The sequence below is a fragment of the Pelodiscus sinensis genome, chromosome 3, assembly GCF_052426305.1.
Source record: "Pelodiscus sinensis isolate ZL-2025 chromosome 3, ASM5242630v1, whole genome shotgun sequence".
In the NCBI taxonomy this organism is placed as follows: Eukaryota; Metazoa; Chordata; order Testudines; family Trionychidae; genus Pelodiscus; species Pelodiscus sinensis.
Genome location: NC_143054.1, coordinates 5,833,531 through 5,860,931, shown reverse-complemented (window position 1 = coordinate 5,860,931; position 27,401 = coordinate 5,833,531). Strand labels below are relative to the sequence as shown.

Sequence of the window (27,401 nt, the reverse complement as noted above, 5' to 3'; positions counted from 1 at the left end):
AAGCACAGTTTGTTTTCTGTGTTTTTGTTTCTTTTTTCAAGCTCTCTTGTGGCAAAAGAGCTTGAGGTACCTCTTGGGAAGAAGTTTAAGTGTTTCTTCCTGGTTTTCAGGGGTTTATTTAATTCACTTAAGGGTGGCAGCCTATCTCCCAGGGCCAGGAGTCTGTGACTCTGGGGAGTTTTTGTAAGCAGTGCCCTTAAAGGTGAGTAGATGGTATGAGGAGCTTTTGTGGGCACAGCCCACTTCATGATCATAGAATCATAGGACTGGAAGGGATCTCGAGAGGTCATCGCGTCCAGCCCCCTGCCCTCAAGGCAGGACCAAGCTCCGTCTACACCATCCCTGACAGATGTCTATCTAACCTGTTCTTAAATATCTCCAGAGAGGGAGATTCCACCACCTCCCTTGGCAATTTATTCCAATATTTGACCACCCTGACAGTTAGGAATTTTTTCCTAATGTCCAATCTAAACCTCCCTTGCTGCACTTTAAGCCCATTACTCCTTGTCCTGTCCTCAGAAACCAAGACGAACAAATTTTCTCCTTTCTCCTTGTGACACCCTTTTAGATATTTGAAAACTGCTATCATGTCCCCCCTTAATCTTCTTTTTTCCAAACTAAACAAGCCCAGTTCATGAAGCCTGGCTTCATAGGTCATGTTCTCTAGATCTTTAATCATTCTTGTCGCTCTTCTCTGTACCCTTTCCAATTTCTCCACATCTTTCTTGAAATGTGGCGCCCAGAACTGGACACAGTACTCCAGCTGAGGCCTAACTAGTGCAGAGTAGAGCGGCAGAATGACTTCACGAGTTTTGCTTACAACACACCTGTTGATACAACCTAGAATCATATTTGCTTTTTTTGCAGCAGCGTCACACTGTTGACTCATATTCAACTTGTGGTCCACTATGACCCCTAGATCCCTTTCCGCCATGCTCCTTCCTAGACATTCACTTTCCATATTGTATGTATGGAACTGATTGTTCCTTCCTAAGTGGAGCACTTTGCATTTCTCTTTATTAAACTTCATCCTGTTTACCTCAGACCATTTCTCTAACTTGCTAAGGTCATTTTGAATTATGTCCCTATCCTCCAAAGAAGTTGCAACCCCACTCAGTTTGGTATCATCTGCAAACTTATCTGCAAACTTATCATCTGCTCCATGCCGACCTGAAAGCCTTTTATCGACATCCCCCTTATGCCTCGTAGGATGAGGTTTATGGGGGATGTCGATAAAAGGCTTTCATTTCGACAGGGGTGCGTCCAGACTAGCGCACTGAGCCGACAAACAGCTGATCAGCTGTTTGTCGGCTCAGCGCGGCAGCCATGTAAATTTAAATGAAGCCGCAATTATTTAAATCACAGCTTAATTTCCCTTTGCCAAATAAACAAATTTACATGGCTCCATCAACAGAGCCATGTAGTTTAGACGTACCCAGTGAGTAGCCAGAGAACTGCTGCTAGTCTTGAAGAATTGCCAGCTACCTTTCCTGGCCAATCAGGCCTGCTACTAGCCGGCTGTGTTTATTGGGTTGCCAGGAGACTGACTTTGCTAAAGACTCTCATCTCTGACTACATCATCTGTATTTTTTCCCAAATACAACCGTTTTAAGGGTGGGAGTATTTGCCTTTGGAGAACTGGCTAATCACCTGGTACTGGTTCTCCTCCTTTTATTCAGCTGCTATATTGCATTACAAGACATACATCAAAATATCTTTGGATACATTTCCCAGTGGTAATGTCCTACATAAGCAACTGCTGTAGTAATCACTAACAATTATAGATGTATTCACAATCTCTCTATCAAGATATGGTCCAGACTAAGAAACTAATTGTGAACCACTGCTACAATGTAACTAGCTTCCTTCCACATATCTCCATCAGAATGCAGTCTGGTGTCAGGGCTGTTCCCCACTCTGGCACTGTGAGTGCAGGTAAGAGCTTGCAAGAGACCTTAAAAAACCCTTGCCTTTATAAGCTTCAGGGGGTAGCCAAGTCAGTCTGTACAGGAAAAAAAACAAATGGTCTGGTAGCACTTTATAGACTAACAAAACATGTAGATGGTATCTACAGATTAGAAGATAGGATACACAAAGAACAAGTTAAAAATCACTTAGGAAAGTTGGATGTCAGCAAGTCACCAGGTCCTGATGAAATGCATCCCAGGATACTCAAGGAGCTGATAGAGGAGGTATCTGAGCCTTTAGCTATGATCTTTGAAAAATCATGGAAGACAGGGGAGATACCAGAAGACTGGAAAAGGGCAAATATTGTGCCCATCTATAAAAAGGGGAATAAGAACAACCCAGGAAACTACAGACCGGTCAGTTTAACTTCTGTCCCAGGGAAGATAATGGAGCAGGTAATTAAGGAAATCATATGCAAACACTTGGAAGGTAATAAAGTGATAGGGAATAGCCAGCATGGGTTTGTGAAGAACAAGACATGCCAAACTAATCTGATAGCTTTCTTTGATAGGATAACGAGCCTTGTGGATAAGGGAGAAGCGGTGGATATCATATACCTAGACTTTAGTAAGTCATTTGATACGGTCTTGCATGATATTTTTATTGATAAACTAGGCAAATATAACTTAGATAGGGCCACGATAAGGTGGGTGCATAATTGGCTGGATAACCGTAGTCAGAGAGTTGTTGTTAACGGTGCTAAATCCTGCTGGAAAGGGATAACAAGTGGAGTTCCTCAAGGGTCTGTTTTGGGACCCGTACTGTTCAATATCTTCATCAATGATGTAGATATTGGGATAGAGAGTACGCTTATTAAGTTTGCAGATGATACCAAACTGAGTGGGGTTGCAACTTCTTTGGAGGATAGGGACATAATTCAAAATGACCTTAGCAAGTTAGAGAAATGGTCAGAGGTAAACAGGATGAGGTTTAATAAAGAGAAATGCAAAGTGCTCCACTTAGGGAGGAACAATCAGTTCCATACATACAAGATGGGAAGCGACTGTCTAGGAAGGAGCATGGCGGAAAGGGATCTAGGGGTCATAGTGGACCACAAGTTGAATATGAGTCAACAGTGTGACGCTGCTGCAAAAAAAGCAAATATGATTCTAGGTTGTATCAACAGGTGTGTTGTAAGCAAAACTCGTGAAGTCATTCTGCCGCTCTACTCTGCACTAGTTAGGCCTCAGCTGGAGTACTGTGTCCAGTTCTGGGCGCCACATTTCAAGAAAGATGTGGAGAAATTGGAAAGGGTACAGAGAAGAGCGACAAGAATGATTAAAGGTCTAGAGAACATGACCTATGAAGCCAGGCTTCATGAACTGGGCTTGTTTAGTTTGGAAAAAAGAAGATTAAGGGGGGACATGATAGCAGTTTTCAAATATCTAAAAGGGTGTCACAAGGAGAAAGGAGAAAATTTGTTCGTCTTGGTTTCTGAGGACAGGACAAGGAGTAATGGGCTTAAAGTGCAGCAAGGGAGGTTTAGATTGGACATTAGGAAAAAATTCCTAACTGTCAGGGTGGTCAAATATTGGAATAAATTGCCAAGGGAGGTGGTGGAATCTCCCTCTCTGGAGATATTTAAGAACAGGTTAGACAGACATCTGTCAGGGATGGTGTAGACGGAGCTTGGTCCTGCCTTGAGGGCGGGGGGCTGGACTCGATGACCTCTTGAGGTCCCTTCCAGTCCTATTATTCTATGATTCTATGACAAACAGCTGATCAGCTGTTTGTTGGCTCAGCGCGGCAGCCATGTAAATTTAAATGAAGCCTCGATTATTTAAATCGCGGCTTCATTTCCCTTTGCCTATCTGTCTAATCTACATGCCTCCATCGACGGAGGCATGTAGTCTAGACACACCCACTGTGTTCATGCCAGCAGCTCCAACCATCGCTGTGTCAGCTGCCCCTTACCTTGGTCCATCCCTGCTCTTTGCCCCATTCCTGCCTTGTTTCACTGCCTCGCTCCGGCTCAGTTTCTGCTACCTGACCTTGCTCTTGGTTCCAGATTCTTCACCCTGACTCTGGTTCCTGACTCTGATTCTGACTCATAGCATAGTTACTGAATACTGACTCCAGTCCTGACCCATGGTTTGAATCCACTTCCCTGGCTCTTGCTTTGTCCATTATGTATTGGCCGGTTTCTAGCACATATTCAATTTCCAAGTTTCTCAGGAGGATATGAAAGAGCAGTTACTGAAGTTAGAGATTCTTAAATCGTCAGATCACGTGTATTCATGAGTTTTAAAAGAGCTGGCTCATGAGCTCACCAGACTGTTGTGGCTGGTTTTGAATATGTCCTAGAACACTGGGGAAGTTCTAGAACACTGGAAGAAAGCTAATGTTGCACCAATATTTAAAATGTGTAAGCAGGGTGACTTGGGAAATTATAGTTTAGTCAGCCTGACATTAAGCCTGGGCAAGATAATTAATTTTTTTGCAACTGTAATGTGTTGTTGACACATTTATGATTACCTTATCCAAAACCTAATTTTAAAACTCACATGCACAACACATTGGTGTTGCTAGAATCAATGGCAAAGAGTTTGAAAAGCTAAAATAAGACCTCTTTTGTACAAAGTATAAAGTCTCTTCCAATCATGTTAGCATTTCTATTACATTAATTGTACATATTTTTTTAATTCCTATCTGAATTCTTATATGTGCGCAGTGCGTTATTATTATGTTGACAGAGGGAGAGCTGTAATGTCATAATGGACAAAGCAATTAAGACTCTGCTCAGAAAAAGAGGGCAGAGTTAACCACAGATGACATTGTGGGATACTTAAATAACACACTTCACATCATTTTTTGATTTAGTATATCTTCTTTTAAACAAAGACAGGATTATTAAGATCAATCATCGTACAGCAGTTGTTTAGTAAATTGAATTTCTTGCCTCGTTTGTTACTCAGTGGATTAATGGATTTCAGCTAGTAATAGTTGCCAAAGGGCTTTAAAAATTGGTGATGCTCCCTTGACAACAAAGGTTGCACATATAAAATACATTAGAAATAACAATATCAGCAGCAGTGACACGTGAGAGATATATGTATCTGTACACAGAATCCGTATTCTACCTTAGAATTATGTTGTCTACAGGCACAGTTGGCTAGTGCATTAGCTGCTCACTTCTGGAGACCTAGGTACAAATCTATTTAAATCACAACAGAAAATAACTTGTCTGGAATTGAATAGGTAATTGGTCACATGACAATGCTGCTAGTACTGCTGACAGATCATGTTCAGGAGAGGCCCTTGTCTGGGCTAGCAGGTGGTAGTACAGGTCAAGCTGAGTTAATAGATTTGAAGGCAAGGAGGGACCAATGACGCCACTTTTTCTGACCTTGTGCATAATACAAACCAAAACCCCTTCACCAGTAACTTATACATCAAACCCATAACTTCTGTTTGAGCTATGGTATATCTTTAGGAAGACACCCTTTCTTGGTTTAAAGACTCTGGGTAATGGAAAATACACCATATCTGTAGTTGCAGTGGTTAAAAATTATGCTTTATTTCTCATCTGAATTCATCTAGCTTCAGCTTCCAGCCATTGCATCTTGTTATGCCCTTTTTCTGCTAGATTAAAGAGCCTGCTATCAAAAATCTGTTCTCCAGGCAGATACTTGTAGATTGTGATCAAGACATTATTTAACCTTCTCTTTGATCAACTCAATGGATAGAGCTTCTTAAGACTCTCACTATAAAGCATGCCTTTTAGTCCTCGAGTTATTCTTCTAGCTCTTTTCTGAACACATTCCATGTTTTAAACATCCTTTCTGAAATGGGAATACCTGACCTGGACATGGTATAACTACTAATGGTCTCACGAAAGGTGTATAAATAGTTAATAACACCACCCGAGTCGATATTCCCCTGTTGATCTGTGTATACATCCAAGCAACTCATTTCCCTTCTTTGCTACTGTACCTAACTGGAAACTCATATTCCGCGATCCCTTGAGTCCTTTTCAGGGTCACTGCTTTCTAGGACACAGTCCCCGGTTTTATAGATTTGACCCACGTTCTTTTCCCCCCTAGATATAGGACCTTGCATTTGAGTCTATTAACATGCATGTTGTTCAAAGCAATTCAGGTTGATCAGTACAAATGACTTGTCCCACAAGTATTTCCCACTCTGCAAATGTTTGTGTTGCCTGCAAATTTTACTAGTGATTTTGTGTGTTTTTATATCAGGAGTGGCCAACCTGTGGCTCTGGAGCCACCAGTAGCTCTTCTGAAGTTAATATGTGGCTCCTTGCTCAGGCACCAACTCTGGGGCTGCAGCTACTGGCGTGAACTTTCCAGTGCTCAACTTCTGGCTCCACCTCCTCCTCCAAGCATATTGAGCCCTTGTTCCTTCCCTCCTCCACAGAGCCTCCTGAGTGCCATGAAACAGCTGATTGCAGTGGGCAGGAGGCGCGGGGAAGTAAGAGGAGGTGCTGATCGGTGGGGCTGCTGGTGGGCAAAAGATACTGGAGACAGGAGAGGAGGCACCTGATGGGGACTACTGACAAATTACTGTCGCTCTTTGGCAATGTACATTGGTAAACTGTGGCTCCTTTTCAGGCTCAGGTTGGCCACACCTGTTTTAGATGATTGATAGAGTTATAGAATAGAGTTGGGTCAGTAACATGTCGTACGGCTACGTCCTTTCTGTAACAATTCCCCAGTTATACTTATTGTTTGTGATCAATCACATAGTCAGTTCTGAATCAATTTGTACATGGACTGCATTGATTTTTTATTGTGCTGACCTCTTCATGTGACGAATTTACATGGGAATTAGATACATTGGCAACGCTGGCTGCATGAAGAAACTTGCCCAGCCTGCGTCTCTGCAATGCCTGATTCTAAATGTTGTCACTTTCACCAGCACCATATTTCTAAAACAACCTCATACACATCACTTTGCCAACTAACCAAGCAAAATAATCACTGTCTATCAGAATATACTATTAAGCAGTCAAAGAAGTGATTAATTATATCTGTCCCCCCCCCCACTTACAAAACAAGAACTGAAAACACTACTTTTTCAAATCGTTGTATAATCACTGACAGCCATCACTTCCCCACCCAGAAGCAACCTTTAAAAATGGCACTCGCTCTGTTAGAACGTGCAATGTTTTAGCCAGATTATAGCTGATATTTTTAATGTTACTGTTTTTAAAGTCTTTGTTCTGTTCCTTATCAGAGATAACAGAGTTAAGGTGGCATTATATTTTAATATATGATGAATAGCCTTATTGCAGTTTATTAATAATTAATCATAAGTAGTAATTAGTATTAGGTCAAATCCTTAAGTCTTTATTCAGAGTTTACTAAGTGATGAGGGAAAATAACAGAAAATGTGGAAATGGCAGAAGTGCTAAATGACTTTTACTTCAGTTTTCATCAAAATTTTAGTAGTAATTGGACATCTCACTCAATGAATGCAAGTGAAAATGAAATAGAATCAGAGGCTAATAGAGGAAGAACAAGTTAAAATTTACTTAGATTACTTAAGTTAGATGTTTTCAAGTCACAAGGGCCTGATGAAATACATCCTTGAATACTTAAGGAGCTGATTGAAAAGATACCCGAGCAATTAGTAATTATCTTCAAAAAGTAATGGAGTCATGGGTGAGATTCCAGGTGACTGGAAAAGGACAAATATAGTGCCCATCCACAAAGAGGGAAATAAGGACATTTGGGGGAATTATGGACCAGTCAGCTTAACTTCAGGACCAGGAAAAATAATATGGCAAATAATTAAGTAATATACTTGCAGACACCTCAGAAATCATAAGGGGGAAAGTAGCAGTCAGCACGGATTTGTGAAGAACAAATTGTGTCAAACCAATCTACAAGGTGGACCTCCACGATCCGGCACTGTTGGGACCTGACCAGTCCTGAATGAGGGAGTTTGCCGGACCAAGGGAGGTCAGTTCCGCCCCTCTGATGATGGATCGGGCTTTTTGTCAGCAGAGGGCTCCCCTTCTGGAAGCAGAGCTCCCCAACCCTCTGCCTCAGGGCTTCTGGCTCTCCTGCCCCGGAGCTGCTGGCCCCGCTACCACTGGGGCCGTGCTGCTGTCAGGACTGCCAGCCTTGCTGCCACCAGGGCTCCGCTGCTGCTGGGGCTCCGCTGTTGCAGGGGCTATTGCTGTCCTAGGGCCACCAGGACTGCTGCTGTCCCCTCAGCCCTGGGACTGCCGCAGCCCTGGACTCCACTGCTTTGGGGCTGTCGAGGTCCAATGCCCTACGGTGGTAGGGCTCTGGGTTCATGTCTGGTTGCTGGGCTCATCTCTAGGGCTCTCTGGTGCAGGAGCTCTCTGGTCCAGTAACATCCGAGGTTGCCAGACCAGAGAGTCCCAGATGAGAGAGGTTCAACCTATAATAGCTGTTTTGACAGTGGATGGAGGAAGCAGTAGATGGGTGCTTAGTAAGGCTTTTGATACTGAAGGGAATAGAACTTAGATGGTGGGTCCATAATTTGTTGGCAAACTGTTATCAACGATTCACAGTCATGCTAGAAGGGCTTATCAAGTTGGGCCCCTCTAGTGATGTTAAGGGTTAACCAGTTAACGAGTAAGTCATCATCTTTAATGAGCAAGGCTTACCAGTTATGCTTAAGTGGTGAGTGATGGAACAGCTCTCCACCCGCTGCAAGCAAGGGGCTGCTCAGGTCCCACAGGGCCTGCTGCAGGCAGGGGGCGCTCTAGCCCCGCTGGAGCAGCCCCCACCCCCGGATGGCCGAGTCCTGGTGCATCATGGGAAAGGGTGCTCCAGCCCGGCCGAACAGCACCCAACCACTGCAAAGAGGAGTGTGTGCTCCAGCCTGTCCGCTCCCATTTAAACTTAACGTTTAACCGGTTAATTAATTCGATGGGATTTTCCATCCCCAGTCCCATAGGGAATGGTTCTGAGTCCATTCTGCTCAATATTTTCTTCAGTGATTTAGAGAATGGCAAAGAGTGTATATGTATAAAGTCTGCTGCTTATATCAAGCTGGGAGGGGTTGCTGGTGCTTTGGGGGGTAGGATTAGAATTCAAAATGGTCTTGACAGACTGGAGAAATGGCCTGCAGCAAATAAGATGACATTCTGGGAGTATCTAGAATACGCCGAACGGTTGAAAGAGAATATGCAAGTTCTGCGGGAATTTGCATAGCTTCTTCTGATCGCACTTTCAAAAGCGGAGCTTTCGAAAGTGAAAGTAATGAAGACACAGCTTTTTCGGCGAACCCCCTCCCTTTGTCGAAAAGCCGTGTAAACCTCCTTTTTTAAGGAAAAGCGGCTTTTTGACGAAGGGGGAAGATCGCCGAAAAATTGTCTTAATTACTTTCACTTTCGAAAATGCTATCGGAAGAAGATATGCAAATTCCTAAGGAATTTGCATATCCTCTTTCGACCATCCAGCGTAGTCTAGATACACCCTCTGTAAGGACAAATGCTAACTTCTCTACTTAGGAACAGTGGTGTTTCTAGAATGGGACAGGTGAGTGGGCCCCATCTTTGGGTGGGCAGGTAATGACGGGGCAGTAGAAGCGATGAGGCTGTCTTTCCCCCACCTACAGCCACCCTTGGGGGAGAGGTAGACACTTTGGCCAAAGGCCTCAGTAAAGTTGGGGAGCCCATAAAATGTGCGCCCCAAGGTCTGTGCCTCCTACCCTCTCTGGGCCCCCACCTGGTGGTCGAGGCTTGTTTTGCTCTGCCTGCTGAGCTCTCCTGCTGGGGAGGCAAATCGGGGGCTTGCCCAGCTCCGCTCACTAGGCACTCCCACTTTGGAGCTGGGTCAAGGTGCAGGGGCTTTTCCTGCTCTGCCCAGTGCTCCAGCAGGGAAGCTGGTTTGGAGTTTTCTCTGCTCTGCCCAGCCAGTGCTCCCAGCAGGGGAGCAGGGTCCAGGCATGGGGGCTTGCAAGCCCCGACTCTGTTCCCTGAGAGGAACAGTCTCTGACCCCGCTTCCCAGGTCCAGCTGGAGCACCAGGCAGAAATGAGCAGGCCCCCATTCCCTAGTGGGAGCAGAGCCAAGTCTGGAGGGAGGTGGATCTGGATGCTAAGTGGATGGGCCATGGCTCCCCCAGGCCCACACATGCTTATGCCCCTGCTTAGGTAGGAATAATCAATTGCACAGATACAGAATGGGAAGCAACTGTCTAGGAAGGAAATGGATCTAGGGGTCAGAGTGGACCAACAAGGTGACACTGTTGCGAAAATAAAAAGCATAAGCATTCGGAGATGTATTAGCAGGAGTGTTGTGAGCCAGACACAAGAAGTCATTCGTCTGCTCTGCTCTGCTCTGCTCTGTGCTGTTCAGGTCTCAGCTGGAAGATTGTGTCCAGTTCTGGGCACCACATTTCAGGAAAGATGTGGACACATTAGAAAAAGTCCAGAGAAGAGCAACACAATTGTTAACGGTCTAGGAAACAAGACTGTGAGGGAAGATTGGGTTTGTTTAGTCTGGCGAAGAGAAGATTGAGAAGGGACGTAGCCATTTTCAAGTACATAAAAAGTTTCAGAGAAGGAGAAAAAGTAGTCTCCTTAACCTCTGAGGAACCTACTAGAAGCAATGGGCAAAAATTGCAGGAAGGGAGGTTTAGGTTGGACATTAGGAAAAAGCTTCCTGCCAGGGTGGTTAAGCACTGCAATAAATTACCTAGGCAGGTTATGGAATCCCCATCATTGGAGATGTTGAAGAGCAGATTAGACAAACATCTGTCAGGAAGGGGCTGGATTAGGGCTACTCAATTTTGGAAGCCCCGGGGGCCACAATGCTGAGGGCCACAACTTAAGTGTGGTTTCATGTACATGCAACTATATATGCAAATATATGCAAATAGCTTCTTTCACACTGATAGGTATGAATGCAAACATTACGGCAAGACTGCACAACACACAGGCCCCATTTAAGTCAGTTCTGCTGATATTAATAAAATGCAATAGTGACCCGATTTCTACCCATAAGCACTTTTAATGAGCAATGACAGTCTAGGAATTTAACTACTAAAACGCATATCAACCGAAAACCATCATATCAACTACTTTTTTGTTTTGGCTCCCACCTGTGGGCTGCGTGTTGAGCCCCGCATTAACTCAAACCACACCGCAGGCTGCAAACAAATGGGCCACAGGCCATATGCGGCCTGTGGGCTGCATATTGAGTAGCCCTAGGCTAGACAATGCATAGTCCTGCCTTGAGTTCAGGAGGGTCCCTTTGAGTTCTAGGCCTCTATGAAAGGATAACAGGATTCAGCCCATTATTTTTGAGCCTAGTAGATAGACGCAAACCTTGAGCCTGCAAACATGTATGTAGGATTTGTGTATGCAAGCATTTGAAAGCCAAATCCTTGAAGCACTGTCTGCCACTGGGATTTGGTCTTATATTAGAACATACATAAGAACGGCCGTACTGGGTCAGACCAAAGGTCCATCTAGCCCAGTATCCTGTCTACCGACAGTGGCCAGCACCAGGTACCCCAGAGAGGGTGGACCGAAGACAATGATCAAGCGATTTGTCTCCTGCCATCCCTCTCCAGCCTCTGACAGACAGAGGCCAAGGACACCATTTTATCCCCTGGCTAATAGCCTTTTATGGACCTAACCTCCATGAAATTATCTAGCTTCTCTTTAAACTCTATTATAGTCCTAGCCTTCACAGCCTCCTCTGGCAAGGAGTTCCACAGGTTGACTATGCGCTGTGTGAAGAAGAACTTTCTTTTATTAGTTTTAAACCTGCTACCCATTAATTTCATTTGGTGTCCTCTAGTTCTTCTATTTAGGGAACTAATAAATAACTTTTCTTTATCGGCCCTCTCTACACCACTCATGATTTTATAGACCTCTATCATATCCCCCCTCAGTCTCCTCTTTTCTAAACTGAAAAGTCCCAGTCTCTTTAACCTCACCTCCTATGGGACCCGTTCCAAACCCCTAATCATTTTAGTTGCCCTTTTCTGAACCCTTTCCAAGGCCAAAATATCTTTTTTGAGGTGAGGAGACCACATCCGTACACAGTATTCAAGATGTGGGCATACCATAGTTTTATACAGGGGCAGTAAGATATTGTGGGTCTTAGAATTGTGTACTTTACTTTTTGTATATTCTTCATAAAAATGAATGCATGTATGTTTCAAAACTACTTTTCCAGTAGAGATTTCTCCAATACCTTGGTGTCTGTGTCCTTCCTAACTTGTCCAAATACAAATCTCAACAGGAGGACTTTCTAGCCTCAGTAAAGGTACATCTACACAGCAGCGCTATTTCGGAATAACTGACATTATTCCAAAATAACATAGTCCGTGTCTACACTACAAGCAGTTGTCAAAATAACATTGAGCTGGAGGACTTCCTACTCTGACTCCTGTAACCCTCATTTTACAAGGAGTGAGGGAAGTCAGAGGAAGAGTGCTCTTTCTCGGACTTTCTGCTGTGTAGACAGCGCCAAAAGCCGATATAAGCTATTTTGACTTCAACCACGCAATTGACACAGCTCAAGTTGCGTAGCCTATTTTGGCTTTAGCCCTTCTGTGTAGACATACCCTAACTGATCACCACAACTCCTGGTCTCCTTAAACATCACTGTGCTTTATTATATCCCTTCAGCAGGCAACTACCTAGGGTGTTAGTTACATCCTATTTACAGTTGGTAGCCAGCGTCCCCGCTTGCTTTGGGAGAAGAGTACACTAGCCAGTCCTACTACTCCTTTTTCCCTTCAGGCTCCCACGTCTCCTTCCTTGCACTTCCTTCCTGTCTGCTTATATAGTCATGGCTGCTGAGGGGTTACTTCCACCCAATTTACCCCTTGGCCATATCTCTACTCAGTTAATTGGCACGCTCTGTCAACTTCCTGTGTGTCAGTCAGGTCCCAATTAACATATACCGTTGGCGAGTTGAGTGACAGGATGCTGAGTGGTTGGTTTTGTTCCCAAGAGGAATTCAATTTCAAACAGAACAAAACCCAGCCAAGCCTTCCCACCAGGCCTGGGTCCCCACATCCTAGCCCACATCCTGGATGTTTCTTCTTTTACGAGATCACTCCTATCTCCTTTACATCCAGGTGAGGTAATGAGCCAGGTATACCTGTCACTCCTCAAAGTACACTTCACAGTTTTTTAGAGGATGATCAACATTTTTGAACAGTTTACAGGGTAGGGATGTTAGCGTAGTGTCGTTTACATGATTAACTGATAAGCCTGGTCTTATCGGTTAATCCAAATCACTACACACACTCCCCCACCCCCTCTGCTGCTTCTGTATCAGAGGCTGCAGTGCAGGGGGGAGGGGCAGGAGGGATGCCAGCTAGCCTCTATCCAGGAGCTCCATGCTACAGAGGCAGCAGCGTGGGGCAGCAGGGGGCTCCCCGGGACTGGGGACGGGAGTGCATGAACTCGCCCCCGGGGACCATTGAATAATTGTGTAACGGATAAGATTTGGTGCAGTTACACAATTATTAAATTAAACCTCTAACATCCCTATTACAGAGTCGGGTTTCCGGCCTCTTCTAGTGCATTGTAACCTTTTTTTCAGCAACATATAATCCTTCATTTCAGGGAAATTTTAAAGCACTTGGCAAAACCAAAAAGATTTGTGTGTTTGCATAATGCAAAATAAAGTATTTTAGGCATAGCTTCATTACAGTAAAATGAACCAAGCACATAATATGTCTCCTGCTCAATGCTGTTTTTAAGGCTCTACATCTGTATTTGATTGCTTATGTGGTTTACCAAACATAATATGCTTACATGTAATTTACATCCCATTTAATAGGAGATATCAAAATAGACTCACTTCATGTCTGTTTAAGCAGGAGAAGAATGGACTAACTAAAAATACAAAAGACTGTGGAGAAATAGAGACCTGCTAGTCCAGATGCGCGGAATCTGTTAAAATTATGTCTATTGAATCTTTACACAGAAATCCTAGTAGATAAGAAGCTGGCTGTGGTACAGATAGTGCTTGGTCCTGCCATGGGTGCAGGAGATGGGTCTTGATGATCTCTAGAGGTTCCTTCCAGTTCTACGATTCTATGCTCCTAATGGCTCCTTGGGCTTCCTCTCTTCCCAGGAATGCGGCAAGGTAATGACTTTGGCACCCAATATCGCTCGGCCATCTACACGTTCTCTCAGGAACAGATGGAAGCTGCTCTGAAATCTAAAGAGGATTATCAAAAGGTAATATTGGCTTGGATGTGATATTGACCGGTGGGTGATCAAAGCTGGAGCGAAACTGGGAATGAGCACAGACAGTTGGCTCATGTTCTGGGCGTTTGCTGCCTCTTGTTCCTTTCCTTGTGTTTATTTGAATTGTTATAAACGTTTTTGTGAATCATCTGGATGACTTTGTGCTGAATGCTTTAGCTACTTGTTCTGGTAGAAAATACTAGTGTTTTAGTTTTAAAATTCAGACTATGTGGTGTGCCGAAACAAAACGCAGGGACCTTAGGACTGTCCAAATCTCAACTTTGCACCTGGTCTCTGTTCCTATAAAGGTTCAAAGCAACCCTCATATTCAAGCACTCATGGAATTCGGAGAAATTTGGATTCAGATTAAAACGATGCTACTCAGGATCATCTCTAATCACGTGTTTCAAGTCTTTGAAATGTATCTGTAGTGTACTCAGCAGTCCAATCGATACCTGCTTAGTGTGATTTGAGGGAGATTTACAGTCTATTGTATGATTTAGGGAAATCTGCTGTGTTGACATTAAACAACGTAAGATTTGTTTAATGTGAGAGGTAGGGGGCAAGAGAAAACGACAGACTCTTTCACCTTCAATAGCTCCAGTGAACACTCACGTGTGAAGTAATTTCACTGGGTTCTGGTTCTGTCTATCATAAGCGATCCTGTAGGACTCAGATGGACAAAATATTTATTATAACTTAGAAGAAACTGCTTTGCACAATCATAAAATGATTAAAGGGACACTCCTGGAGAATGTAAGCTAATTCTCCAGCTTCATTTTAATGTAAGGCTGTGTCTAGACTACATGCCTCTGTCGGCAGAGGCATGTAGATTAGGGTTGTAGGCAAAGGTAAATGAAGCCGCAGTTTAAATGATCGCGGCTTCATTTACATTTACATGGCTGCTGCGCTGAGCCAACAAACAGCTGATCAGCTGTTTGTCGGCTCGCCGCTAGTCTGGACGTTCCTCCTGTCGACATCAAAGCCCTTTGTCGGCAGCCCCGTTATTCCTCGTGGAATGAGGTTTACCGGGGCTGCCGACAAAGGGCTTTGATGTCGACAGGGGGAACGTCCAGACTAGCGGCGAGCCGACAAACAGCTGATCAGCTCTTTGTTGGCTCAGCGCGGCAGCCATGTAAATGTAAATGAAGCCGCGATCATTTAAATCGCGGCTTCATTTACCTTTGCTGAATAAACAAATCTACATGCCTCTGCCGACAGAGGCATGTAGTGTAGACGTACCCTAAGTGTCTACATCCATGTTGCGAGATCCTGCCAGGTTATTGACATGTGCATTGTCCAACTATTCAATTTTTAATTTGTAAACTTTCATCATGTCAGTCATGAACTAATGCTCCATTTTTTTTTACTGTTGCCACATCAAAGGTTCTAAATAGCATTACAGCTTTGGATGTGAAGAGTCTGACAATGTTTTACTTTCAAGATCCAGATTTTTTTGAAATGTTGATGACTGTGTATATTTTATGGGGAACAGTTGTCCTAACTTGTGTCCTGCTATGGAAGCTAAGTTCACAATCCAACTGTTGCAGTTGATGGTACAAAGTATCACTGTAGAATGATGATAATGTTTTAGGGTTCTCTCTCCAGTTTTCCTCCCTCCAGTATTTCTCCACTGTGACAGCCTAGAGAACATCACTCAACATCTCTGTCCAGAGCATCCAGCTTCTAGTGATGTAGAAATGCAGAAATTGCTACCAAATCAGCATAGAGGTCTTGCCAGTGCAATATCTGGTCTTTGGTGGTGGCCAGTACCAAAGGTCACAGAAGAGGGCGTAAAATGTCCTATAATGGACAATTACAGATAATATGACTTAGTGCCATGGTGCAGATCAGCCAGATATCTAAGAAAGTTTGTGCATCTGTCTGTCTCTGTGCCCATCTGTCTGTCTGTCCATTTGTTCAAGAACAGCTCCTAAACAATAAGAGCTAGGACCACCAAATTTGGTAGGCAGCTTCCTCTTATCCTAACTTAAACCAAGATCAGGGTTAGCCTGTATCAGGACAATGGAATGTGTGTGGAATACGATTGTTTCCCATCAAATGGAAAGGAAGGGGAGTGATAGCAGGGACAGTTATACTCACGAATGACCACAGGGGGACCAGCAAGCACCTTAGCCCTGGGTAACAGCCACTGGCCAGCAGCACGGCCCACGCCACCCTGGCTTGCCTTGGTGAGCATCCACCAGCTGAGCTGCACAATCCCTGCTCGCCTCAGGCTAGCCCCAAGGAGAAGCTGTGCAGCCGGCCCTGGGGAGAAGTTGGCCGGTGGAGTCTGCACCCTCCTCTTCCCCACGCTGCACATTTTGACACATGCCTTCACCAAAAAGGGAAACAAATATGAGTGCTGAAAAATCCCTTTGGAACAAAGGATTTCTTTAGTGCACGCCCCCCTTCTTGGGGAATTAGACACCGTGTGCGAGGAAGAACATATTTTGTTCTCTCAGGGAAGCTCAGTTGTAATGAAGGAAAGTGATGGATTAAATATGCAGCCATTAATCTGAAGGAAAAGGTTATTTAAGGGCACATCTTGCCGAGATCCTGGAGCATCAGTCTGGAACAATAGAGCCATGCTCTTCCCTACTCGTGATCAATCTTTCTGGCTACCAGAGCAATCCAGACCCTAGTCTGTTAACTATAACATCAACAAGTGTGTGTGTGTGTCTATGTGAGCATATGCAAGCTACTTTACTATTTTATTCTTAATAAACGGGGTGTATTGCCTTTTCCCCTAAAAACATCCCATGCACTTCTTAAAACCATAACAGCAGCTTCTCCCCAGAGTCAGCTTAGGGTGATGGGGGCTGTGTGGCACAGTCAATGGCTCCTCCCCTGGGTCAGGCTGGAGTGGCGGGGGTCACGCAGCATAGTTAGCAGCTGCTCCTCAGGGCTGGGGTGCTTTCTGCCTCCCTGTGGTCATTCGTGAGTATAACTGTCCCTGCTATCACACCTCTTCCTTTCCCTTTGATGAGAAACAGTCGCATTCCAGGCACATCCCATTGCCCTGACAGAACCAAACCCTGACCTTGCTTTCAATTATGATAAGAGGAAACTGCATACCAAATTTGGTGGTCGTAGCTCTGACCTTTTAGAAGAAATTCTTGTACAAACAGACTCACAGACAGACAAATGCACATTTCTAAAATGTAGCGTATATAATAATAGTGAGATTAAATCAGTAGGGAGCTGAACTATTAAGGAATAAAAAACAAACCAGAAATATATGCCAGTCTAAATGGGAGACCGTAGCGCTTGAGCTATGTGTAGTGGCTCTGATTTTTATAACTGCGCAAACACTAATTTTATGCACAAAATTATGCATACAGTAGACTACTGTCAATATGCAGTTGCCACGGTCTGGTATGCAAATCACTGTTTTGAAAATGCAAATGACCAATTTCCAAAAGTCTACTAGCATCTTAGGAACTGTGCATGCAAACTGTGTGCAACTGCCTACATATTTTTGTAATAGTGGCACCCACAGAAGTATAGATATGAAGCTTCCTACGTTTTTCTCTTTCTCTGTGTACAGTGGCTAGTGAAGCGTCATTCTTCATACATACCTGCATGCTACTTTTTATTGTTACTTTGGACCTGTGCCTTTTGTAGCTTGCTTGCTTTCCTCTTCTGCTAACAGCAGTTGAGCCATATCACAATAGGAGACTTCCAGCTTTGTGTTTGCTGTCCCAAAGCTGTGAGTGTCACCAAGTGGATACTAACCTGAAAGAAAAATCTCAACACAAACCAATGCAACATAATGCTCTGTGGATTGCCATCCCACTTGCAGAATTGCCTAATGGCACAATTTATAAAAATCCTGCTTGTTTGAAATCTATCGCTTTAGATGGAAAGTGCATCTAATTAGTATATTAATATAATTAGGCAGAAATATATAACTGATATCATGGATAGTTTGTTTCTGCACTGGGAAAGTGACTTGAAAAAAAGGTGACTGTTCAGTCAGTTACTCAGCTACTCAACACACATGTACCGTAGTTACCAGAGCAATTGTCATGTCATCTACAATAGCTCTGTAGTTATGGTACACCTCTTGTGTTCAGAGAGCACTGACCCATACCGGTATTTGTAGGAGCCATTTTTCCCTTTGATTTGCATTGCCTTAATTTTGAGGTAAATATATACAGTAAACTTCTATATTGATTTACGTGCCACTAACAACAATGTATGAGCTTCTTTTGCATATGTTAGATTCATCTCCATTAGCCTTATCAATTCAGAGAAAGGTGTAGCATGCTACTTGGCTTTCCAAGATATGCACTGATGCACACCGCATCCTCCACTATGCTACATGTATTGTGCTATCAATGTTTGTGTGAGTGGTATCGGTGATTTGCCGGCACCGTAACTGAAGTTGTCTTGTTTGTTATCTTACAGCATAATGGAACATGAACTCAGGCCAGTTAGCTGACTTTTTTATTTTCAGCTGAGAACCTTGAAAAGAATTAATAGTGGATAGTTTCAGGGAGCCATAGAATCGTAGAAATGTAGGACTGAATGGGACTTTGGAAGGTCATCTAGTCCAGTGGTTCTCAACCGTGGGCCATATGGCACCCCAGGGGCCACGCCCTACCTCTAGGGGGCCACATGGAAAAAACAGAACATTAGGTAAATTATGTACCTTTTTTTCCAACTAACAGCGGCTATGAGGGGGGCCACAGAGGTATACGAGGCTCAGAAGGGGGCCATGAGCAAAAAAAGGTTGAGAAACACTGATTCTAGTCCAGCCCGCTAGGCTGGTGTAGGATCAAGTATACATTATGCTCTCTGATATGTGTTATCTTCTTACACTGAAGGACATTTTTTTGGTTTTATTGATGAAAGAAATCCTCCTGCTTCTGGAGTAAGGCAATTGTTAACTGATGGGAGTTAGTAAGAAACTTCCTTTATATATGGGATGTCCCCCACCAACTCACTATGAGTTTTCTTACATTTCTCTGAAGCTGCTGATGGAGGCATTAAAGACAGGCTACTGTTCAAGAAGGATTGCAACAGCTGTGAATGACCATTCTTATACCTATGAAACAGTAAATGTATACATCATATTGCTATCTTAATCCTGGTCTATACTAGACCAGTGAGGTTAGTTTAAAGTATGCCATCCAGCTATGCAAAATGTGTAGTGGGAGGTGGCTGACCTTAAGAGCCGGCTCTTAATACATTTAAAAAGCTGGTGCACTGTGGGTGTAGCTCCCAGGGCCAGGAGCTAACCCCGTTATGGTTCCCTCACTTATTGGCTAATCCATGGAAATTCCATCGACTAGTCGATTAGCTGATTAAGCTAAATTTAACATCCCTTCCTCCTATTAGCCCAGGGAGCAAGAGTGGGGTAGCACACTGAATCTCTGCATCTCCATTATCCACATCTGTTTTCAGCTGTGGAACTTGTTGCAGATGTTGGTGGCTGAGAAATGGCAATACAGAAACCAGGAATGAATATGTATTGGGGCCAAGCATCCTTGAGTGTTTATGAAATTGAGTGCATACAGTGGGAGTCAGTGAAGGGTAATATGTATTATGTACAGTTCCACTGTCGGTGAGTTGTAACAAAGGTGTAAGTGTAATTATAAAACCAGAAAACGGGGGCCAGAGCTTGATGAACGAGCTGTGATTTAGCTCGTCAATCCGTGTTGTCTGAAGCTGGGTGTTTGCATTGTTTTTAATACAGTTGAACCGGGGGTTATTTAATTTTCAAGACCGTTTCAAGTTTGGGTTTGGTTGTCAAATGAATTATCTAGCCAATAATCCAGATGCAGATCTGGGGGCACAAAGAGCTCGATTTTTTTTTTTCAAAATGACAGTCTTGCTAGGTTCAGCCAAGCTGCACACATCAGATTTGTGAGCTTCCAGGAGTCCACCACAGTAGACTGAAATAGGGACAGGGTAAGGCATGCTTGGGTTACTTCAAAGAAGTATATGTCATGTAATAGTTCCTCAACTGAAGCAGGTTTCGGGGACTTCTTTAGAGGGCAAAGATTGACAGTGTTGCCAGGGTGCAGACACATGGAGCACGACACAGGCTTTCCTATAAAAGCAAATTTCTGACAAAACAAAAATCCAGATGCAAAACAATGTAAGGGCTTCTCCTGCACGTTTGGACTGTGGTAGAGATTCTAAATGCATTTAAATGTCTGAGCCATCTCTAATAATTGAGGCTAAATTGTAAGCTTTGGAGTCTCAAACGTTTGTCTTTGACATACAGATGTCGGCCGTGGTGGGAGGAAAATAAGCTCCTGCCCCCTGTTCTGCGTATGAAGAATGTTTAGCTGATTTGCTAACTTCGTAAGAGGCTCCATATAGAGAAATGCTGCCCAATGCAGAAGTCTTGGGATATGTCTACACTACCTCCCTAGTTCGAACTAGGGGGGGTAATGTAGTCATACGGAGTTGCAAATGAAGCCCAGGATTTGAATTTCCCGGGCTTCATTTGCATAAAGCCGGCCAGCGCCATTTTTAAATGCCGGCTAGGTCGGACCCCGTCCCGGGCTTCATTTGCAACTCCATATGACTACATTACCCCCCCTAGTTCAAACTAGGGGGGTAGTGTAGACATACCCTTGGAGAGACCGTTAGGCTATGTCCGCACTGCCGGCTTTGCCCACAGAGCCTATGCAAATGAAGCATGGGAGAGGGGGCCTAGCTCAGTGGTTTGAGTATTGGCCTGCTAAACCCAGGGTTGTGAGTTCAATCCTTGTGGAGGCTCTTTAGGGATTTGAGGAAAAAATTTGTCAGGGATAGTACTTTTTCCTGCTGTGAAGGCAGGGGACTGGACTCAATGACCTTTCAAGGTCTCTTCCAGTTCTAGGAGATAGGTAATCTCCTTTAATTTAATTTAGGATTAGCATTTTGCTGCACATCATTTGCATAATTTATTCAAGCTGTTTTTGTGCAAGGGGGTTTTGTGCAAAAATGAGCAGCGTGGACTTTTTTTGGCGCAAAAACCCTGTTTTGCACATGATCCTTATGCCACGCTGCTTGTTTTGGCGCAAAAATGGCTTGAATAAATTACGCAATTGAAGTGCGTCAAAATGCTAAACTGCGCTTTATATGCATAGGCTCTTTCGGCAAAGCCGGCAGCGTAGACAAAGCCTTCCAGTATTTTTCCCCCCATGGTTACCAATCTGGAGAGATGACTGAAAGCTCTAAGATAAGGAGAAGGTGAAGAAAAAAAATGTGTTTAAATAAAATATCCAGGCCTCAGCCAAGCCACACAGAGAAGTAATAAATTGTTTTTATCAATGAGACAAGAAATTCTTGATCAAGCACAGAAGCATCTTGCTTTTCCCTGTCTGTAATAGGGTCTTCAGTGGCCAGGCAGACTAGTGGTTAGATCATTGGTTAGGTGCTGTAGGGGGACCTGACCCCTTTTTTCCCCTCGGGTCCTGGCCTAGAGTCCTGGGTCATTCAAACCCGTAAATAAGGAAGATGGGTCTTGCTCCCAACCATGAGAGGGAGGCTCAGGACCCGTTGCCCCAAGCTGCTCCCTATGCAAGTCCTTTTAGTTTGGGGCATGGACCTCTTTGTTCAGTTTCCCCACAGTTGGGGCTTGTCTGCGGGCTCCCCTTGTCAGGGGAAGACTTGCTTCCAGTGGTTGTGTTGGCAGACAGGTTGTGCCTGTGCCTTCAGGCAGGCACACAGATAGCTCCTGCCTCTTCACCAGTCAGCCCCTGATGTTGAGCCAAGCTCCCTTCTTGGCTCCCTCCTCCAGGCCTGGCATTGGCTGCAGGCATAAGGGGGTGGGGCTAGCCGAACCCAGAGGTTTCCTTTAACCCCTGCTGTGCCTAGCAGCCATCTCTCCGTTTCTTCACAATGACCAACAGGTAAAATACAGCAATAAGAAATCCTTGTCTTTCCTGATCCTGTAAACTGCTCTGGCTTTGTTGGAATGCAATGCCGGCCCAGTGCCACACTGAAATCTAAGGTAGCCCATAAGTTGATTTGAGAACATAAAAGCAAACAACAGTATAACTAGGGCTGTGTCTAGAATACATGGCTCCGTCGACGGAGCCATGTAAATGAGTTTATTCACCTTAGTCAAAGAAGCGGAGATTGAAATAATCCCCGCTTCATTGAAGTAAACATGGCTGCCGCACTGTGCCGATGATCAGCTGATCCGGCACAGCGTGGCAGTCTAGATGTGGCGCGGTCGACAAAGGAAGCCTTTGTCAACTGCTCGGGTATGCCTTGTGAAACGAATTATTATTTAAATCCCCGCTTCTTTGATTATGCCGAATAAACTAATTTATATGGCTCTATCAATGGAGCCATGTAGTCTAGGCACACCCTAGGAGTAATGGAATTAAGATATACAAAGGAACATTTAGAGTGAAGATCAGGAAAAAGCCTTCCTAATGGCCAGAACTATTAGTCTGTAGAGCAGTCTCTCGAGGGAAGTGGTGGAAATGTCATTGCTGAGAGAGCAGGAAAACTACGATAGACATGCAAAGTATTCAAGAAGATATACTGAAGAGAAACATCCTACCTTAGTCGGAGGGTGGATTAAAATGGCATTGTATCCAGTCCCTCATCACAATAGCTTTGATTACATGAAAGAAAGAAGACTAGGATAAAATTTGATTTTAAGATATCATCAAACCAGTCGTCCAAGTAAATGATTGAAACTTTCACTGGTCAAATTATTATGTCACTTGGCATTTCATCAAATGTCTAGTGTTTTGGAGTATTTTGACAGATAACTACGGCTGAAGACCAAGCCTTTAATGAACTGTCTAAAATTTCTCACCAAATTGAACAGCAAAAGGAATAAACTGGACCAAATTCATCCCTGGTGTATTTCCATAAGAATGAATAGAATTACCCCAGAGATGAATTTTATGTTTTATTACATTCTGCCATATTCAGGATAGAAGGGCATCCATCAACCACTTCCAGCAGATGCCCTGTTGTTCGGTATCACGACTTGTCTACTAGAGCAACTGACTCTTGAGTGACATTGGTTGTTGTCTTCCTGTTTCTTTTGGAAGAATTTACACCTGTTGGTTTTACACTTCTTATACTCAGCAGTTATTTGTGATAAATCATTGACAGCTACAAGGAGCTTATTTATTAGTATAAGTTCACATGGACAATCTTCTAAAGATTTAAATCGTGTATGGTGACTGGGAGAAGTATGTTCACATTGGTCTTGGATAGGAGAAGATAGCTGATTGCAGGTTTCTTCTGATGTAGAAGATTGATTTTAATAAGGCTTCTGAATTTCAGTGGTTTGGGGGGAAAAAAGATATATTAGCATTGGAAAAGGTACAGGAAAGGGCAACAAAAATGATTAGGGGTTTGGAACGGGTCCCATATGAAGAGAGATTAAAAAGACTTGGACTTTTCGGCTTAGGAAAGAGGAGGCTAAGGGGGGATATGATAGAGGTCTATAAAATCATGACTGGTATGGAAAAAGTGAATAAGGAAAAGTTATTTACTTATTCCCACAATATAAAAGCTATGGGTCACCAAATGAAATTAATAGGCAGCAGGTTTAAAACAAACAAAAGGAAGTTTTTCTTCACACAGCGCACAGTCAACCTGTGGAACTCCTTGCCAGAGGATGTGGTGAAGGCTAGAACTTTAACAGGGTTCAAAAAAGCTAGATAGATTCATGGAGGGTTAGGTTCATCAATGGCTATTAGCTAGAATGGGTAGGAATGGTGTCCCTAGCCCCTGTTTGCCAGAAGCTGAGAATAGGTGACAGAAGAGGGATCACTTGATGATTCCCTGTTCTGTTCATTCCCTCTGGGGCACCTGGCTTTATCCACTGCGGGCAGACAGGACACTGGGCTAGATGGACCTTTGGCTTGTCCTAGTATGGCCGTTCTTATGTTCTTATGAAAAGCATCTGATAACTCCTCTTCAGAAGGTGTCAGTCTTAGAACTTCAAGTGAAAATGTTTGTCACATCTTTGAATCAATACCGAAGGGAACAGTGATGATCACTCAACTTCTGAAAATAGTTTTGTCCAAATGAGTGAACTTGATCCCCGAAATGCAGCCTTTTTTTGTTTGTTTTAATTTTGTCATTTATCTACGGTATCAACGTCCCCTTTGTGCCTATGTTTACACATTCCCCGGTACCTGAGATGACAGGTCTTACAGTGAAAAATCATCAATTCTCCTCATATTACCGTGGCCAGCAGAAAACTCAGCTTCATCGTCACTTCCAGAATATCTGTTCACCATACAGCAGAGCGATAACTTGCAAATGGCATAGCACACTCAGCTGCATTTCTGGATGACTCTGGTAGCAGGATAAAACCTTGAATTGGATGAACTTAGTATATCATGATCCATTTGTGTGAGTCTGCTGGAATTGACTTCATAAGTAAAAAGATAAAAACTTGCATAACATGAGTAATCCAGGCTGGATAACATCACACTTGTGCTTTGTTGGTTGCATTTATGTTGAGATCCTATGCAGAAGATTTTGACAACTTCCAGGCTTCCTTGGGAGATGTTTATACTTATTCACTGATTCTTTTGGCATTTTGTCATGTCTGACATCATGCCAGCAGCCATGTGAGCATTGCATGTATCTTTCCTCATATAAAAAACAACAACAAATGGTCTGGTAGCACTTTATAGACTAATAAAACATGTCGATGGTAACATGAGCTTTTGTGGGCACAGCCCACTTCTTCAGATGACCGGAAGAAGTGGGCTGTGCCCACGAAAGCTCATACCACCATCGACATGTTTTGTTAGTCTATAAAGTGCTACCAGACCATTTGTTGTTTTTTTTCTGTAACAGACTAACTCAGCTATCCCCTGAAGCTTTTGCTCATATAGTCATTCATCTGATTTACATTTCTTAATAAGCTTCCCTACATTACTACACTGTGGGAACTCACACGTGGATGAAAAGACATTTTCTTTTTACTATCATGATGATTTTACTCTGGAACAGCAGGGACAGTGGTAACTTATAGGCACTGAGGGCCATGGGGAGGCGTACCATCCCAGAAAGTGCATTGGAAGGCATTTCAAAATGTCGCTTAGAGCTCCCTGGAACCCAGGTAGAGTTGCCACATCTCTTGATTGGAAACAGCACGCATTGCATACTGATTCTGTTCCACTGATTGCGGATGTCCCTTGCTGTCAGGCTGTTTGGCCCTTTCCACTCTGCATACACACCGTGCATCTACCGAAGGGCCAGACCCGTACTTAGCCCTTTGGTTTTTCTGAATATCTCATCACTTTTATATCTCATTGCTGATCATGCATTTGGACTAGGGAGTATGAAAAATATCAAACCATTCCTTCTCTTTTGGCAATCAGCAGCTTCGTTTGAAGGTCACTGAGGTTGGCAAAGATGCCTTTTAACTTTCAAACATGTCCCCAGCCACTGCATCAAGCTAACAGTTGAACAGAGCAGTATTCCATGGCTAGAAACCAGGCCTTCTACAAATGAACGTATATATCAAATACGCTTATCCTAAGAGTATTTGTTTCTGATGGAACTTCATTCCTCCCTTGCAGTTTACACATTTCAACTTGTGAAAAGATTAAGAACATAAGAAGGGCCATAGTGGGTCAGATCAACGGTCCATCCAGCCCAGAATCCTGTCTGCTGACAGTGGCCAATGCCAGATGCCCCAGAAGGGGTGAACAGAACAGGGAATCCTCAAGGGATCCCTCTCCATTTTCAGCCCCTGACAAACAGAGGCTAGGGGACACCATTCCTACCCAGCCTAGCAAATAAGCATTGATGGACCCAACCTCCATGAACTGGACCTCACTTCCATGCATTGCAACTGGATCATAGAAATGTCATGCTTTTATACCTCTTAGGCAGATGATGATGAAGTTAGTCTTCAATTTAGAATTCCGTGATTGACCCAGAGAGTGAAATTATGAGCATTAAGACATGCAGTAACGTTGACAGAAGCTAGATGCCCCTCATGTGTGATTGGTCAATAGATGAGTTCAGGCATGTATTCTGTAGTGCCTGGCCAGTCACGTGGACCATCCTGAGTTGCTTCTAGTTCATGACTTTAGGATGTGCATTTGTGACAGCAGAGTTTACAATTGTCAGAAGCCTATAAATACTATAAAATTAAATGCAACAATTACATTGATGCTTTTTTTGAGAGTGCCATAAGTAAAGCATGGTGCTTTATAGGTAGACACCATTCCTTCTGCCAATGAGCTGTGTTTAAGTTCAGCATTATATAACCGGTAGTGATGAGAGAAAATGGTTCAGGACTGAGATATAGGAAGGTAAAGGTTCCACCAACGTATGGCCTTAAAACTAGTTTTTATTACATCTCGATTTGTATTTTTATGTCTGATTTTGTAAGCAAGTGATCTTTCAGTTAGGTAAAACTTGAGGTATGTGAGACAAATCAGACTTCTGAAAGAGGTACAGGTGTCTGGAAAGGATGAGAGTTACTGGAGTTAGAGACACTCCCTGCCCTAAGAGCTTACATTCTGAGTTGAAAAGGCAAACTCGGTGGGGTGAAAGGGTATTTACACACCAGCAGAGTGAAGAATGAGACCATGATATTGTGGTGGGGGGGAGGAGGAGGGATTAGTAGGAGGGGTCAAGCTAAATGGAAAGAAAAAGGGTGGGGAAAAGGGGCCAGAATAGGGGAGAGGAGGGTGAAAGGTGCAGGTGTGGAGAGAAACTGGGGTGAAGGAACCGTGAAGGAGGAGAGAGAGGGTTGGCACAAACAGCCAATCAGCATAGGGCAGAGAAACAGTCAAAACAAGAAAGCTCTCTGAATGCCTAAAAGTCTTGGCTTTGGTTGCTTCTGCAGCAGCTCCTTCTAGCTAGAGTCCCTGGAGCTCTAGAACTATAGCTATTTATTGTGGTGTGTTTTTGGGGGGTGCCAACCTAAATGGTAAGGTGCAAGCCAACAGCTGACTGATACCTGAAGTCACACACAACAATGAGATCAAGCAGGAGTCAGGATTGATCTCCAATGACTGCTTTCTATTGCAGAGACATGGAAAATCAATTCCTCTCTCTTCTTATCTCCCTCTCATTTTGTTTTCCTGTTTTCTGTCCCATTTCCCCCCAAGATTTTCTGTTTCCTCCACTGAGTCCAACCTTCCGAGCAAATACATTGATAATTAAAAAAATATTACATTAGAGGTTTATTTTTAAAAGTTTAGAAACTTTAATTTGAAACTGACAAGCTGTGTTAAGGCCTATACTGGTTATAATCTACTACAGGCATTGAAATTTAATAAAAACAATTGTAAGCAGTAAATATTTGCTGCCAAGTTT

The 27,401-nt window shown here is 43.5% G+C and overlaps 1 protein-coding gene across 3 annotated transcripts in view; it reads left to right on the top strand.

Moving 5' to 3' along the window:
- The window catches only part of MSRA (methionine sulfoxide reductase A), a 420,629-nt gene that overhangs the window by 275,535 nt on the left and 117,693 nt on the right, over positions 1-27,401 (top strand). For all 3 annotated transcript variants that reach the window (XM_075923252.2, XM_075923251.2, XM_089776989.1), the window contains one exon: positions 14,014-14,120. In XM_075923252.2, coding sequence (XP_075779367.1) covers positions 14,014-14,120 — 107 coding nt within the window. The remainder of the gene's footprint in view (positions 1-14,013; positions 14,121-27,401) is intronic.